The sequence below is a fragment of the Acanthochromis polyacanthus genome, chromosome 19 (assembly GCF_021347895.1).
Source record: "Acanthochromis polyacanthus isolate Apoly-LR-REF ecotype Palm Island chromosome 19, KAUST_Apoly_ChrSc, whole genome shotgun sequence".
Lineage (NCBI taxonomy): Eukaryota > Metazoa > Chordata > Actinopteri > Pomacentridae > Acanthochromis > Acanthochromis polyacanthus.
The window spans coordinates 20,504,603-20,523,519 of record NC_067131.1 but is presented as its reverse complement, the minus strand read 5'-3'; the positions used below and the strand labels follow the sequence as shown (position 1 = coordinate 20,523,519).

The 18,917-nt window shown below is 40.2% G+C and overlaps 1 protein-coding gene across 2 annotated transcripts in view; it reads right to left on the bottom strand.

Moving 5' to 3' along the window:
- Positions 1-18,917, bottom strand: part of sap30bp (SAP30 binding protein) — a 36,677-nt gene that overhangs the window by 16,105 nt on the left and 1,655 nt on the right. For both annotated transcript variants that reach the window (XM_022201496.2, XM_022201497.2), the window contains exons 2-4: positions 12,672-12,781; positions 10,148-10,192; positions 2,958-2,997 (exon numbers count right to left, since the gene is read on the bottom strand). In XM_022201496.2, coding sequence (XP_022057188.1) covers positions 2,958-2,997; positions 10,148-10,192; positions 12,672-12,781 — 195 coding nt within the window. The remainder of the gene's footprint in view (positions 1-2,957; positions 2,998-10,147; positions 10,193-12,671; positions 12,782-18,917) is intronic.

The following is an 18,917-nucleotide window of genomic DNA, read 5'->3' as shown; positions in this document are numbered from 1 at the left end:
AAATGAAATATACTTCTTGTTTAAGTTAACGTATATGTCTGTTCACCAATTCAGTCATCAACCAAAAATTACTTAAATTGAAAAACTTTGCTGATTATGTCAGATATTGCTATTTGATGCCATCAGTCGTGATGAATTAATTACAAAGCCTCTAATTAGATAAATTCATTTTTTAAATTGTGTCCTACCACTAATATTTATCTTACTTGGTTAATGTCATTTTTGCTCCTGGACCTCATATGTTACGTAATGTTAGCTGGAAATCAATATTTTGCGAATGTCTATTTAACTTGTAAAATCTATTTATCCATTTATCTTAAGCTAATAAATTTTCTCTGGGAAGTCGCTGCCCTATTTTCCTAGACGACACTCCTCTGACTCTCTGACCTGCTGCCTGGATGCTGGACGTGACATCGAGCTGTGCTCTCACGAGTAACGTCGTATTAATCTGACGTATCAAAGAGTAGATACTGAGCAAGACAATTATCCGTAGTTTACCTTAGTACTCACGAGTACAGGGTTCTCGCCAGCGCATTTCAGCGTAACGACCCGTTACACTGTCTAACGGCCCATTACGCAGTCGTAACGGCCAGTTACACTATCAGTTTAAAATATTGTTATGAGAGTGTGTGGCTCCGTCATGAGAGCTGGAGAGAGAGCAGAGTGTGAGAGAGGAGGAGAGCGAGATGTCCGAGCGACCCTTAATGCAGCGCGAGCGAGAGAGACGGCAGTTCTGAGAGGAGGAGAGAAGGTGTGTAGTTGCTGGGTTGGCAGTACTGTGCGGTTCAGCCACTGTTAATAGACAATAAAGGCTGCAGTGTTCTTCGATACGGCTGGGCTCCTGTGTCTTTGCCTATACGGCTGCTGATGAAGTGAAGGGGTTAACCCCGGGCTTCCTGACCACGGTCAGGGGCCGACCAGGAAGGGTTAACACTGTGATTAGGGCCGCTGCGTTGTTATTTTGACAGATAATGCCATGTGCGTTTGTTTTTATCGACTGGGTTCCTATCTAGGTTAATTTATGTCTCCCCACCTCAGCCGTACTTTCCTGTCGATTGACCCGTTCCCGTCTATTGCGTAACGGCAGGTCCTCCCGCGCGCGTGTGCGGGAGGACCTGCCGTTACGCTGAAAAAAAATTCTGGTGAGAACCCTGGAGTACCCGACACAATTGCAGGACTCTGCTGGGAAGGCGGAGACGTGCGGCAGTGGTGTATTTGCGAGAACAAAAAAAGAAAGAAATTTGAAGGAGCGACGGCTAGGATTTAGGAATGGTGGCTCGCCACTGCCGAATGAATGTAGAGCAAACACTGGGATCCAAAGATCAACAGGACTCCAAATGAATACACGCAGGCCGGCGAGTGTCGCAGATTGACGGCTGGGACGCATATTTTGACAGACAAAAAAATTAAGACGTTTTATTTTGATGTTACAAGATCACCATAATCTTCAAATTCAGAATTAAATTTTAAAAACTAACAAACTAAAATAAATTTTAATTAGCCTGCTGATTATTTATTTTCCAAAGCTACAGGGAGCTGCAACAGAGAGATGAAAGAGCCGCATGCGGCTCCAGAGCCGCGGGTTTCTGACTCCTGCTCTAGAAGATGCGTTTGACGCTATCTTTGGGGGCACTTGATGGCCATGATGTATCAGGTAAAGATATGAGACATAAATCATCTCGAACGTATCACCAACACCATTCAGGGTTCTCGCCAGGATTTTTTTTTCAGCGTAACGGCAGGTCCTCCTGCACGCACGCGCGCAATAGACGAGAACGCGCGCGCGCAATAGACGGGAACGGGTCAATCGACAGGAAAGTACGGCTGAGGTGGGGAGACATAAATTAGCCTAGATAGGCACCCAGTCGATAAAAACAAACGCACATGGCGTTATCTGTCAAAATAACAGCGCAGCGGCCCTAATCACAGTGTTAACCCTTCCTGTTCGGCCCCCGACCGTGGTCAGGAAGCCCGGGGTTAACCCCTTCACTTCCTCATCAGCCGTAGAGGCAAAGACACAGGAGCCCAGCTGTATCGAAGAACACTGCAGCCTTTATTGTCTATAAACAGTGGCTGAACCGCACAGTACCGCCAAAGCAGCAACTACACACCTTCTGTCCTCCTCCGACTGCCCGTCTGTCTCACTCGCTCTCCCCCTCCCTCCCACACACACGCTGCTCTCTCTCCCACTCTCATGACGGAGCCACACACTGTCATAACAGCGTAATCTTTGAAATGCGCTGGTGTAGCAGGCCCTAATCACAGCCTAATCTTTTAAACTGAGCGTAACGGGCCGTTAAGACTGCGTAACGGCCCGTTAGACAGTGTAACGGGACGTTATGACAGCGTAACGGCCCGTTACGCTGAAATGCGCTGGCGAGAACCCTGCCATTACACGCATAACGTCAACTGTGCTAATGCTAGTTCATCATCAGTTGAAAACAAATATTAATATGTGTTTTCGAAACAATGGTAATCATATAGAGCACATTATATAAATAGAAACGGTTGTCCAATATAAAATGTTTATTTTTCCTACGTATGAGAAGGAGGCCCACCCTGTAGCATTATTTCTATCACATTTTATTTCCAATTTATATTGACTCAAATGAAAGGTAGCTGGACACAGACAAATCCAAAACTTAAACTTCCCAGTATGACACAATGAGCTTCCTAACTACTGTAGCTAGCAGCACTGAATCCTGACTGCCCACTATCAGACACAAAAATCCACCTCTACTGCCCGTAGCTGTACTGAGATGCCTATGTAAATGCCTTTGAAGGCATTTTTGAGGACATACTTTTTAAAACCTACAGTTTAATAGTTTCAGTGGAGCTCTATGGAACAGAGGAAGAAGATATAGCAAGCTTTGGATATTACTGACTATAAACACCAGCCCTATCCTTCAGGAATTGGTCAATGTTATGTGTGTATGTAGATGGAAGTCTGTACTCACCAACAAGCTCATTGGGGTCCTTTTTTTCTGCTTCTGGGATCTGTAAAAAAAAGAAGAGGGAAGAGGAGAGAAAAAGAGACACATGGGATCTTTAGGTCTCCTTTACTCAGGAGAATCTAATCATTAACACTCGGGAGTGGGAAATATAAAGAGCATTAGTTGCATATATTATGAAACCATGTTCTCAGTTTTGGTATAGTTAATTACAGGCAAGTATAGGAAAGCTAATGGGATGACTTGTGCAAACAAGCAAAGCCAGTTCTGGTGCAAGATGTGGAGCTGGAGACGAAACCTCATTCCATGTGTACCTGACACCTGCAAATCATAGAGGCCAGTGGTGCAGACTGCACAAAACAAAGCACATAGGAGAATAGTTTCTAAGAAGCAATAGGAACCAGAATACTAAATCTAGGCAGCTTCCAGTGAATGCTTTTGCTCGACACGAGGAGGAGTCTTGTACAGCCGCTAAAATATGCTGCCTGTTGTGCCAGCATTGTGGGCATAACACAGGTTCAGCACAAAAGAACAGTGCTGTTATTCACAGGAATCACATCGTCACCTAGCAACTGCATGGGCACATCAAAGAATTGTGCTGAACTTGGCCAAATGACAAGAAGGAGGGAGACGGGAGGAGGACAGAAAGGAATGGAGGTACAGCAGAGCCCGCTGGAGATAGTCCAAACCGAAAAAATAAAGAAATAAATGCAGCTGATGCACATACTGTTTGAGACAGAGCCAATAAATGCTCATCATTTCATTGATTTTCCCACCTGACATTTCTTTCCCATCTGGCTGCCCTTCACAGTAAGGTCAGGGGTCGCAGTAAGCCGGAAAAAAATGGCAGCACTGCAAGTAATAACATTCAGGGTTTTCAAGGTTTTTCTGGGTAGAGGATAAAATATAACCAACACTTCTAATCAAAATAAACCACTTCCAATTTCAGGCAATTGCATGTCATTCAGTCATCTGTCCCGTATAAATAACAGTGCCACATGGAACCACTCTGACCATGATAATAGGAAAATTGTAGGCGCGAAATAAAAAATGGTGAAATAAAATTCAAAGACGCACGAAATAAAAGCACAAAATAAAAAACGCGAAGGGGCGCCGCGCATCACTGAGACTGATGATTTTTGACCCTCCTCGCCTACCGAAGCAAAACACTCGCTCCAAAACGGAGGAAGATGAGGTTGAGGAATTAGCTGATGCTCCTTCGTCAAATAAATTGGTTGTGTGGACCTATTTTGGCTTCCTATGTAAACGACGAGAGAACGGAGAGAAGATTGCAGATAAAACAAAAACTGTGTGCAAAATATGCCACTACAGTTCGCCGTATACTGCGGCGAGTACAACTAGTTCACAGTTCAGACATTTATAGATCTAGACTGCAGCTCCTAGGACTGCTATTTGTTTTCCTTTTCATTCAAGAATGTAGTTATCCTGATTATTACATTAACAAAGCACTTTTTTATTGAGATTTTATGTTTGTATTTGCACTGTAGTCTAAATAAGGGGAAAAAACTACAATTTTGGTTTTTTTTTCCCCCAAAGAGCATGTATTTTGTACTGATGCAGCATTATTTTTTGTATGTCTGTATAAGGAAGAAAATAAAGAAAATGAGATTTTTGCATAACTTCCTACTGTTGGGGATTTTCTTTAATCTTTATTTCGTATCGTGAGTATTTCGTCTCGTGAGCCCTGTTTCGTATTTTGTATTGTTTCGTGAGTTGACCATTTCGTTACACTCCTAGAAAATTGATCTTTTTTTTTAGCATGAATCGGTAACACTTTATAATAACTATACACTATTAAGCATTAGTTAAGCATTGGTTCAGCATAATTTAAGCATTAGTTAATCCTTAAATCCTCATGAACTCATCATGAATTCACCATTAGTAATACATTACAAAGCATTAGTAAAGACAGTTTTAAAATGTTCAACTAACACATTATTAAGCATTAGTTAAACATTAGTAAAGTGCTTAATTCATTGTTAACTCATCATTTGTAACTAATTAGTTATACGTGCTTAATTAATCATGAATTCATGATCTGTATGGCATTTATTATGCATTACTAAGCACTTAATAAATCCGGTTAAAATGTTTTGTTGCTCATTGATAATCTCAGTTGTTAATACTTTATAAAGGGTTAGCAACTGTGTTAGTATATGATTTACAAACACATATTCATACTCAATGAATAACTTATTAATGCGGCTACTACTCATTAGTTCAGTATATTCCGTGAGCCCATCTAAAGTGAGGACTATCTATGCTTTATAAAGCATTTATAAATGGCACAGAAGCAAAGATATACAAAGTGTCAGTTTTATTGGTCCCAAACAATACAAGCTCTTTTAAATACACACTTTAAACAAATACAATCTATAAAATTTCAAGTAAACTTGACAAACATCTTCAAATAACAACAGTCTGTGATCGTATAAAATAGAAACATAAAATACAAGCTCTTTTAAATACACACTTTGCAATCCTTAACATTTCAAGTAAACTGGTGAACTATCTCTTTAGGGCACACACACGCCAGAGGTAAGTGGGTGCCCTTGAAGTGCACAAAGTGCTTTACAGTAAGACAAATATACCGTTTTCAAATATTGCAAGATAACACGAGATAATTTCTGCAACCTGTTTGCCTCTACGATCAGCTGTCATCTTACCAGCGTGACTTCTGCATTTTGGAGCATGCGCACTAGCGTTTTGGACGGTAAGAGCATGCGCAGTAGCGTCTTATGCGTCCCAGAGTCCTACAAGTCCCAGTCTCCTCCGCGGTTCTGGAGAGCGAGACCGCGCGGGTTTTTAAATTTTTCTCAAATGCGGAAGTCGGAGAGAGAACCCGCTGGAGAGATGGCAGCTGATCGTAGAGGCAAACAGGTTGCAGAAATTATCTAGTGTTATCTTGCAATATTTGAAAACGGTATATTTGTTTTACTGTAAAGCACTTTGTGCAATTCAAGGGCACACACACCAGAAGTAGGTGGCTGCCTGATTCTGGGATTCCGCCAATGTAATTCAATGGGAAACGAGCGGATTCCTCCTCCTGCAACTTTTACCTTTGGCAGGAGGAGGAATGTACTCGTTTCCCATTGAAATGCACTGGCGGAATCCCAGAATCAGGCAGCCACTTACCTCTGGTGTGTGTGTGACCTAAAGAGATAATTCACCAGTTTACTTGAAATGTTAAGGATTGCAAAGTGTATTTAAAAGAGCTTGTATTTTATTTTTCTATTTTATACGATCACAGACTGTTGTTATTTGAAGATGTTTGTCAAGTTTACTTGAAATTTTATAGATTGTATTTGTTTAAAGTGTGTATTTAAAAGAGCTTGTATTGTTTGGGACCAATAAAACTGACACTTTGTATATCTTTGCTTCTGTGTCATTTATAAATGCTTTATAAAGCATAGATAGTCCTCACTTTAGATGGGCTCACGGAATATACTGAACTAATGAGTAGTAGCCGCATTAATAAGTTATTCATTGAGTATGAATATGTGTTTGTAAATCATATACTAACACAGTTGCTAACCCTTTATAAAGTATTAACAACTGAGATTATCAATGAGCAACAAAACATTTTAACCGGATTTATTAAGTGCTTAGTAATGCATAATAAATGCCATACAGATCATGAATTCATGATTAATTAAGCACGTATAACTAATTAGTTACAAATGATGAGTTAACAATGAATTAAGCACTTCACTAATGTTTAACTAATGCTTAATAATGTGTTAGTTGAACATTTAAAACTGTCTTTACTAATGCTTTGTAATGCATTACTAATGGTGAATTCATGATGAGTTCATGAGGATTTAAGGATTAACTAATGCTTAAATTATGCTGAACCAATGCTTAACTAATGCTTAATAGTGTATAGTTATTATAAAGTGTTACCCATGAATCTATTTGTTTGAAAAATTATTTTACAACTTAAGTAAAGTAAAGCAATGCCATAAAATACTGCCTTATTATCATCTGCCTTTGCAACCACAGAGCGCTGGCATTTTTATCATGGAGGGATTTGTTGCAGGGAGGCTGCATTAGACCTTAGATAGCACATCTTTATTTTAGAATGATGTGTATATGTTCCAAACTGTGGAAGAGATCTTGGTTGGATATCATGTGGGTGGCAAAGTAGGTGCTTTGTTGTTTTTGCTTTGAGTACCTTACAAACAAATTACCTCTATTTCTCTAATAAAGCACCACTCCAGTGATGTTACACATGAAGTTCTGTCTCGTTGTTACTCAGCTGTCAGTATATCTTTTCCCTTTCCTGCTTTAAATGACAGTTCACAAACAAAAAACTGGAGTCTCTGTCTCTCTCTGTCTCTCTCTCTCTATCTCTCTCTCTCTCTCTCTATATATATATATATATATATATATATATATATATGGTTTTCAACACAAATATTAGATCCAAGCATAGAACTATAACACCACAGCATCTTAGCTGTTGTATCTTATATGAATAGTGATGGGGGAGCTTTACAATGAGATTTGCATAAGAAATGAAACACTCAGCAGTATATGGTAGAGGTAGCTCCATTGCCTTGTTTTCATTCAGGAAAAACACATTAACCACAAAATCATCTCTGTGAAGATGCAGTGAGACACAGTGCCAATGGTAAAATGCTAATGTTTAGTAGGTGTAGTACAATCAAGTTAGCATGGTAACAATAAGCCCTAAACACAGTAAAGCTAAGGCTGATGAGAAAGTCAACTGATTCAAAATACATGTTAGGAAACTGAAATTTTCACTTGATGTTTGTGCATGGAGGGTCTGGGGAATACCCAAATTATTTATCCTCAAGAAACCTTAAATGTCTGTATCAGATTTCACAATAGTCCATTTAAATGCTATTTCAGTCAAATTAAAAAATACTAACCTGTTGATGGTGCTGCATAAAACAGACAATATCATCAACATAACTGGATTACTACAGATATTTCAATCAGGACCAACTTAAAAACAAAACAAAAAAGACATCCATGTTTCCTAGTTTGGAACCTGCAACTCTGACACACAGTTGGAAGGGAACCCTCTCCACTTGTTAGAGGTGTCAACTATATCAAAATCACATTTCACAAAGACTGACTGGTTTAAGATACAGATTCTGCCTGTGATCCTCCAGACAGTTCCTGGACCAATGACAGTCCAAACTAAATGTACTGTGACTCAATTAAATCTTGGTAAGATCATTTGCATCTGCAACCACACTGCAGCAATATTTCAAAGAGTTCTGGTGTATTCAGTTTCTCTGGTTAAATGAGGTCCAAGCATTGCATTGCAACTCTTATCAGAACTGTATGAAAACCCAAATAGCAGCCGCTAGCTAGCTGATGAGACAACTGCAAGGAATAGTAATAATATAGGAGGACAGAGTGAAAGCTAAACGCAAAGACCAGGCTAAACAACCAGCCCTAAGCTGGAAAACATACACATGATCTCAAATCCTGAATTGCTAAAGAATACAACAAAAAACATCTCTTATGAGAGCACAAATGTTGAGCATTATCTTGCAAAGTCAAGATTATTATTTTCATGACTACCCTGCTTCTCTTTCTTGGAAAAAAATATCCACATGTTGATACATGCATTATTAGGAAACCACATCATGACGCACACTAACAATTACCCTATTGCCATGGCTGCTATCTCCTGTTTTTGGCATAGCACACCAACAGACAAAACTCACAAAACAACAGCTTATCAGATCCCTATGTTGTAAAAAAAAAGCCTCAGACGGTAGACGTCCTTTGAATTATTGCTTCTACTTGTTAGGATTGTGAGTCACTCTCACCTGAGTGGCCTGTACCACACACAGGGTGGGGTTAGTATGGCGTGAATGTCCAAGCAGTGTGCTCTGAAAAACGACACTGTTGGTTGAGCTCTTCACTTGAGAAGAGATTTACGGCACACATGAAGAAGCATCAGTCAAGCAAATCAAGGGACACTTTAAAGCTGCTGTCCGGAGTTTCCGTTTGTTTTCAATCTATGTATCATTTTTTAACAAAGCTTAAATGTGTTAGTCTAGTTCGATACTATAATATAAAGTTAGAATAACGCGATATGAAAATTTATTCCTGAGCTCCGCCTTCCTCTCATAGACCCCCATGTTATTCCAAAAAGCGCCGGTTGCTGCCGACCAATCAAGTTCGAGCTTCAGCTTTGTCATGCTGTCAATCAACGGTTACGCGCACAGCAAGCAAGCCCATGCAGAGGTGGGCGAGCTACGCACTACGCAACCGCGCGCACATTTGTTTTGCTTGTGGAGGAGAGAGCATCAGGGATCAGCAACTTCCAGAAAAGTTACCAATCCCACGGCTTGTCAGGCCAAGAGACTGCAGGACGTTTTTTGGCTCGGGGTGCTCGCGTCGCTCCCCGACCACGGCCCTCCATAGCCCGGCTGACGGCTTCGTTTAGATGCCGTGGTCGGGGTGCTCGCCTCGCTCCCCGACCACGGCCCTCCATAGCCCGCCTGACGGCTTCGTTTAGATGCCCAACCTCTGGAGGAAGATGTTGGGGCGTCTGGGACATACTCTTCGTCAGAGGAGTCATGCAATTCTGAACTCTAGATAGAAATAAATAAACAATGTAACACATATACACGCGTAAATGCACTAAGTTTGATAAACAACGTCATTGAGAGGGATACACGAGTGTAATCACATATTGAAACTTTACTAGTTCGTCCTAGCAGATTCATGTTATTTTGGTATTAGGACAAGTTAGACTCAATACAGCATTCTAACGTAATTCCTTTATTATTTACTAAATGTACTAAATGTAGAAGAGGGGAAAACAGCAAAACAGGCGAGATGCTGCAGCACTCCGGGCACTTCTCTCATGTACTGCACGCGTGCACAAATAAAGGGGCGAAATCAGAGGGAGGGAGGGTGGGACCAACAGTGTTCTGGGAGATGCTGCGATTCAAACTCCGGACAGCAGCTTTAACTACAACATACAGTGTCCCATTAGATATTTAAATATCCACGAGACATACATAAACTCACAGCACCATCTAGTGAACATGCTCCTTCATAGCACGTGGTGACAGCCATACCTTCGCTTTGGTTAGTCACAAAGCAAAAACACAAATGAGTCAGGTTAAATTGTTTTCCAAATCCAATCCATCCCATCCCGTAGCAGGTGGGTGTTCAAATACCTCAACATCATCTGGGTCCCTCCCCTCGTCAGATTCTTCCATTTCCTATAAAAACAAAAATGCAAAAGGTTAACACTGTAAGGGTCAAAAGGAGAGGGGACCAGAATGGGGAACCAAGCAACAGAACAGACCAGTTTGGGTTCGGGAGGCAGATACCCTCTCTATTTTTAAGACCAGGCTTAAAACGTTCCTTTTTGACAAATCTTATAGTTAGGGCTGACTGGGTGACCCACAGGGGTTCGGCCTGTGTCTTCATTGCACAGCTGACTCCCTCTTGGACGTCCCTTAGTTCTGCCCCTAGTCATGCTGCTATAGGCCTAGGCTGCTGGGGGACTTCTCTTGACGCACTGAGCCCTTCTCTATCTACCTTTACATTTAATATGTATACCGTTATTGCAGTACATTCACTCTGTTTCCCCCTGTGCTATTTCTCCGAGTGTCCCTGGTCCCAGAGCTGGATGCTTCAGATCTGCGGTTGATGTTCCACCAACTGGTCCAGTCTCCACCATGTCCACTGTGGGATGCTGCTGCTGACCTTCCTCCAGCCCTCTGCTTCCAGCTCCCCTTTTCCACCAGTCAACTCTGCATCGCCTTCACTATACTTGTTATGCTAACTTACATACTGTTTGAATTTTACTGCTAGCTATGTATGGAGTATGCTTAATGTCAGAGCCATACATCATAAGAGTAAACTATGAGTCAGTTTTCAATGTTAGCTTATACTTTGTTTGTGTCACATATCTTGTCATACATGTATCCAAATGTGTGTTGTGTTTTCCTTGCTTTCCCACCCCTCCCTCTTCTCCCATCCCTCCCCCTTGCCCTCCTCTGTCCCTCTCAACCCGCCCGGCCAGCTATATAGGGTCCCCCCTATATAGAGCCAGGTTCTGCTCGAGGTTTCTTCCCTGTTTAAAGGGTGTTTTCCTTGCCACTGTCGCCTTTGGGCTTGCTCTGGGGGTCAGGCATATGGGTTCTGTAAAGCGTCTTGAGATGATTTGACTGTAATTGACGCTATATAAATAAAATAAAATTGAATTGAATTGAATTGAATTGAATGACAACCAGCTCCCAGGAAAGCATTTTAAAACTACTCAGCTCGTCCTTAAACCACAAAGTCTTTAACACTCTGAACCCCAAACACTTTCTGGGCAGTTATTTTTCTCCTTGTACATTCTTAGTTACTGTGTGCCCATTCTTAATCACAGTATAAAGTCCTGCACCTCTATGGAAACAGTACAATCATGGCCAGACATAGAGATAATTAAACATGTCTTTTGTGCAGTATGACAAAGTTACAATGCTGCAAATATTGGATATAGAAACAAAAAAGTTGAATTACTTTGATTAGGGACTTTTCAAAAATTGGAAAGATCTAGAGTCAGCATGTACAACATTTTATATTCTCTACAACCTAGGGATTCACACAACTCTGTCCATCATTCTGCTCCAGAAATACATTTCATCGTACTGAATATATTTTCCAAAAATTTGCTGATAACTTGTTACTCTGTATACCATTTCTGAACCATGATGCATTTTATTAATCCAGTATATGTTTTATTTTCTCTCAGTCTCTCTGAATTTGTTTAGCCAAATATTCAGTTGCTTTTCATCACATGACAGTTGAGTCAGTCACAGCTTGTCAGCTGACAGATGTTTTTGCATTTTATGGATTCTGCTTTTTTGGTGAAATTTGAAGTGAGACATAATCAAGTAATTGTGATTTAACTATTTAAAGCTAAGATTTGATAAATTTTCCTGGCTGACCTGCACAAAATACTGGATTAGTTCAAGGACTGTTAGAAAGTTGAATTTTTTTGCTTTGTTGTTACAGTTTATGGCTCTGACAGATGGAGAAATGTTGGTGATTTTAATCAAGGTAATACACCTTTCAAATCTAGTGGTGGGCTTTACAGTTCAGAAAGTTTACAGTTCTTTAACTTTGGGGCTGTGATTATTTGAATTGTAAACAATTAAAAAGTAACTAAAAGCTTTGTCACAGATTATACCTTTAAGATCGGACATCATGGTTTCACTGCAATACAGGACTGAACATTTAAGTGTTGTGACACTAATTTGAGCTTCAAAGTCAGCTTTAACGGTTGAGATACTTCCAACACAGATACTTCAAAATAAGCATTATCTTTTTTACAGGTCTATCTCACAATGACTCCCAGGGATATTATTCTCAGCACACTGTCATTAATTACTTCATGGTCCACAGACAATGTCTAAATGTGAATGCAAACATAAATAATGTGAGATGGAGATGAGAAGATCCCTTTCAACAGTACAAACAAATACTAATGCTGTACTCAGAAACATAGCTCCTCTTGAATAAGATGCAGCCACTGCCACAACCAATCTATGAGATTCCTCATCCCCTCAGAGTTCAGTAAAGTCTCAGCACGTGACAAGATATCCAATTATGAACATGGGAAAAAACACCACACACCATGTAGGCCACAAAAAACAAAGACCCAGGGATAAATTAAACCTACAAATACAAAACGCAAATACTGACCGAGTTGCTCTCTCTACTGTCTTCATCGACAGACTCTTTGTCATCAATGTCCTCCGTTCGATTCAGGTCATCGTCTCCATAGCCGTACACCAAGCCTCCTCCACGCCCCCCTGGTTTTGGACAGAAATACAGGGAGAGTAACATCACACAGAGACAACAGAAACTCTATGTTGCTATTTTTTAAAGGAGCAGCAGTGGATCGGATATCATTGCATGGTATACTGATACTAGTGTCATGATACCTTACTGTTAACAACAATACTAAATCCTGCCTTATCAGCACCTATACTTTAATAGCCTAGCCGCGCTAGACAACCCACGGCAACGAATTTAATTCTCTGCCAGGGTGGGTCTAGTTACCCTCCATAAGGCTCGAGGCTGGATTCTCCTAAAACTGGCTGGACCAATCACCATGAAGTGTAGAGTCAGAAGGCGGGCGTAACGAAGTGACGACAGAGGCGTGACGATTCTGACAGAAACAACCGGCGCACAATAAACAGTTATCTTTCGACTCGGCTTTGGCCACAGCACTTAAAGATTTGAAGCTAAAATTCAACTCGAAAGATAAACAAAGGACGGCACTTAAGTGTTTCATTGAGAAGAAAGACGTATTTGGACTTATGCCGACGGGATATGGCAAATCCTTAATCAGGGTATCTGCAGGTTTCAGCAAGTCAAATTTAAGACTTTTTAAGACCTTTTTAATGCTGTCTTGAATGAAATTTAAGACTGCATTTAAAAAAAAAAAATCCTATAAATACAAGCGATGGCTAGGGATCCCGCTGTACTAGAACCTCAATGACAATCATTCAAGTTTACTTATTGTCAGTTTATTAAACAAACTGATACAATACTGATCAATACAAAACACTGCTTTGCCAACGAGACTTGGCGTGAGTAAAAGCACATTGCATTTGGTCAAACACATAAAATTACAAGTGCAATAACAGTACTATATGTCAACGACAAAACACTGAACACACACTCAGTGTTCAAGATCCATAACACCTCGGATTTGAGTGTTGCTGTCCCACCAAAGATAACCGTCAGGTCAGTGCTGCTAGCACCGGCAGTAGCAGCACCGGTAGCAGCGGCGGTTGTTGTTAGCTGGGGCGCTGGACCCACACAAAAATGAGAGATGCCCGGCGTTTGTTTTTGGCTCTCTGTCGCCATTTTATGCTTAGCGCCCTGCATGTGCGATTTGACCGCTTTAATTCCCATGGTGCTGAGTTTGAAATCCTTCTTGCAAAGAATGCACCTGGCCCAGGGCTTAAAGTGAGAAAAAATCCTGAGCCTGAACTTCTAAGATCCAATTTATAGTGTCAATAAACATATTTAAATGTGTTTTAAAACTCACTAAAACACAATATATATGAGATTCTATTAATTCAGAGCAAATATGAGGTCATCTGGTGAAAATAATGCCCATTATGATCCCACTATTTTATTGTTGCTCAAATGTAAAACCTTACTTGGCATACCTTACTTTAAACTCAAGGCATTTTAGAAAGTGCCCCAAGTCAGATTTTTTTTGTGCTGATGTTTCAATACCACATCACTATAATGGCAAAACTTTATTTTAGTGTAAAGGGGAAAAAAATCATGAAAATCAAGTACATGTCTTATTAATACCTTTAAATAATTTTTATCTCTTCAGTAGATTTAACAAGAACTCAAAACAACACCAACCACAACAAAACTGCTACAAAACTAACTCAATTTAAATATTTTTTATCTATATTTTGGGAAGAAAAAACGGTGAAAAGCAGGCTAAGAACATTCTTATTTAACTATCTATCCATTATTCATTTCACACAACCCATACGTTCGTCCTGTTCTTACTAATAATATTTGCTGAAGATTGGAGACTTTTTGTTTGTGGCTAGACATCATTCAGATGCATAAGGTCACAAAATCTGCTGAGAGCTATTTAACTCATTATTACAAACATCCTATATGTCCTCAAATAAAAGAAGTTCATATCACCTAAGCTACATTCAGTTTGTGCATATTTAACTAAACAGATGTTCTGAGGAGAATAATGGGACAAATCCGTATGGCTTGATCTTTGATTTTTTTTCCTTTCAAAATAAAATCCAGCAAACTAAATAGCTGTTTCCTTTTTTCCTTTTGCCGTTGTAAAACATAGAAAATGTTTAAAGATTAAGAAATCAAACAAAATCAACACCTTCTGTTTTTGTTACTTTTTTTAAAAATTCAATACCTAAGCCCGTTTGTTTTTATTTTGTGGCGAAACCATGGGGACTGTGGGGCGTGCACGCGCATCGCCACTACCTGCAGTTCTCCACGGCACGCACTTACGCCAATGGGGCGAGTCAACACACCGCGGCTCAGGGATCGCGGCAGCGGCTGTTCTCTTTGTTAATCAGCAGAGACACATCCTCTCTCCTCTGTCACACAAAATCTGAGCAAACTTTAGTATCTGCGTCTTTGGGCCAAACACAAGCTCCAACGCTACTGACCAGTGATCAGCTGCTCAATTCTTCACTGCACCACTCTGGATTGGAGCTCCGTGCGCTCTGGAGAGACCAGGCAGCCACAGGGCTGGGACACGTGGAATGGGTATACAGTCCAAGCAGAAATAAAATAATTTGCAATATATATCAATGTGTTTCCATTAATTCCCTTTAAATATAATTACAAAAAACACCAACAAATATTGCAAATTTGGATTTTTGTTTGTGGGATACTGTTATTTCTTATCAGTGGCTCAGCAGCACTGACGATGCCGAACCAAGAGGGCGCAGCATATCGTGCGCCCAGCAGTCGATGCGCACTCGCAGTTAGAAAACTGTAATTGGATAAAAGTTCTATCAGAAAGTCGCATGCCTGGACAGAAGGTGTATATTTTTTAATGTAGGATTTGGAGTTTGATTGAGTTGATTAAAGCGGAGCAACTGAATGCACAATGACGCACATGCTTGGAGCCTTCGGGACGGAGATGAATGAAATTTTTTAAATGGTACACTTCCGGCGCGGCGCCGGAAAACTTTAAGCCCTGACCTGGCCTCCTCGAGATTGGCAACAGGTTTCAACCAGCTTTGAAACCGTCTGTCCTCCAGCCAACACTGCTTAAATTTGCACTTACCCATCCTGACTGACCGGTGACACGAGGAAGAAAGGAAAGAAGGAGTCTGCGCGCGACTAAAATTAAACTTTCGGCGCAACTTTTACGTCACTCAAAGTCCCCCTGAGTAAAAAAAAAAAACAGACCCGACAATTTAAGACCACTGACTACTGTATTTAAGGAATTTCTAATGAATTTAAGACATTTTAATGCCTTAATTTTACATACACGAATTTAAGACTTTTTAAGACTTTTTAAGGATCCGCGGGTACCCTGTTAATATACCAGTTGGCTCCGCGGCTCCGCTGGTTGGGAAGCTAATGGGACTTAGCCACAATCCGTCGGTGCTCTCGGAACCATGTCAGCCTATTCGTTGCGTTGATTGGTTGTATACCTACCCAATTGCTGCAGAGGGATTTGATAGACAACCTTTTAGCCCGCCTCCCTCCCTGTCGAGCTTCCCTAGACCCTTGTGCCGTCAGAAACATGGGATCTAGCATGGCTAGGCTAATACTTTAATAGATCTGCAGTCTTTTGCTACAAGCAGCATTTCTGATGTACCACAGCAATTCAAGTGTGTGTTTGTATCTCTCTGCTTCCAATCCTTGCAGGGAAAGTGGGCATACCAACTACAATTTTTTTCTCTCTGGCAGGTTTCACAGTCCTAAAGCATGGCAGCAAATCCAACTGCTGATGCCAACCACCTTCAGTTTGTGGATAAGACAGACGCACAAAGTTAAATATGGAATTATTACGATTAGGTATCCGACAGTGAAGAAAAGTCCACATATACCCCACAGCCTATCAGCAGAACATGTTTTAAAGCTATGCAGACCAAGGCAGCTCACACATCCAACTTAGCAAACCATCTCACTGACAGATATGCTGGCTTCTACAAAAAAATTCTAAGCTCTCAAATATAAGTTAAAAAAAAAAGTGATTAATTTTCTAACAGTTTGGGGTTCTTTTTAACCATCAGAGTTTGACAAAAAAATCTGCTAAGAGATAAGATAACTGCTTAATATTTTACTTTAATACCTTGATCTTTTGCTTTTAAATACAAAGCATCTCTAATGCTGCATTCACACTGATAACATTAACTTCACCATAGTACAACTATAAAGATCAGTGTTTCCCCTCCTATATGACCGACGAGGCGGGCCGCCTCGCTGGTATAGGCCACCGCCTCATTACAATTTTGCCGACATTGCCACCTCACTGGTCCGCGCCAAAAAAAAAAAAGAAAAAAAAAAAGTAATGCTAAATATTAGAAAGCATTGACACATAAGTCCGGTATATTCGCCGCTGAAATCAACAAGCCAGAATGGCAGCCTTTTCTCGCCGTGGCTGAAGACAGCAAGGCACATCCCCATTGCGGACAAGAAGCGGCAGCGCTCCATGGTTTCGTTTTTCGGGGCTAAAAGCAGGTGTGTATCACAGACATATGTCAAATTAAGTATCAAAACTATCGCATGTCATCAAAATAAAGTGAGCAACACGGTGTAGGCATCAATCTCGCTTCCTTTACTGAGTTTGCTTACTGTTTGGTTGTCCGCGGCCATACGAATTGACAGTGACTTTCACAAATGGCTCCCGTTAAAACATTTAGGCACGACAAAACCCATTCTCACGAACGAGACAAATGATTTCAATGGAATATAAAGTCCCTAGTTTCTTTTGATAAAATGATTTATAGAGTGCCCGAAATTATATCATTCAATGGCAAAACAAATTCTGTAATTTCAACGGTTCAGCAGCCCGCAGCCGTGCAGTTTTGATATCTGCATAAGCATTTTTCAAAATAGAACGACACTGCCTACGCGATTATAGAAACACTATACACCAATGGAAAGCTTAGACTGATCATCATTAATCCCCACTTATATTTGATTTGCCTCATGTAATAAAGAGAGCATGTGTTCAAATTTGGTGTTTGTGTTTTCAAGAATGTTTACTTAAAGTCTTTAATTCAGCTACCTGACACATATCACAGTGCAAAATTATGTATTCTAACTCAAGGTTAACAACTGGTATTCTAAAGAAGTTATTTCTTTGTTCAAAAAGGTAACAGTTTTGAAAACAGAACTAACTCCTTCAGAAAACCAGTTGTTAACTCAGAGTTGAAGTTTCCTTTCACATTTTTAAGTAAAATGAGGGTCATGACTCATGACATAACCTTTTTATTATAAATAAAAATGAAGTGGGAATTTGGTACCTAACATGTAGTTGTTTTTAGAAAAAAGTAAAAGTCACCACTTGATTCTAGATTCAAGTCCTTTGTCATCTTCTTCAAATTTGTAATAAGAACTGATGTGGCATTTTGGAATGGCTTGTGGAAATCTGACCAGAATATAATAGACTGGACTAGTTGACATGTTTGGATCGCAAGGACAAGTGAGTTTATATTTGTCATATTTTCTCCCTATCGCTAATTTTTAGAAAAGAAACATGAAAATTTTATTTAATTTAGTTTTTGGAAATGGCTACAAATACAACAAAATGTGCTCCAAATTGTGCCAGAATGCCCCATCTTGATTTACAAAATTTTTCCAGGGGGGCATGCCCCCGGACCCCCCTAGTTGTTTCACGCCTGTGGCGCTCACCGATGCAAGGGCCTTTGGCCCTTGCCTACACCCCACCACCTCACAGCCATTTCAACCCAGGGGAAACAGTGTAAGATCACTGACACTTGTAAAAAAAAAAATGTAAATTACAAAACTGAAATTAGAATTTCAGTGGGTGATTACAGTTTTTTCCGATTGCTAACAAGCATTGGTCCAAACTGAAGTCACATGTTCAAAACTCTTAACACAGCCTGCATTTCCATCATGTATCTCAGCTAAACAGTAAATCTTGTCCCAAAAACTGTTTCTCATCAACAAAACACTTCATACATGTCTCAAAATAAGCTCATTCAACCACAACACTAGAAAATAGTCTCACTTTGGAAACAAACGCTGTTACTCTGAGCACGCTGAACCACAAAATACCAACAACAGAGAGCATCACATGAAATAAATTGTAATCTTTCAAGTTTGAATGATTTCTTTTTAGATAAATCAGTATTTTATTATAAAATAAGATCTTTACACATTGAGTGTTAAATCATTGTAATATATTGCAACGAGAATGAATCAGGAATGCAGCAGTTTACTTCA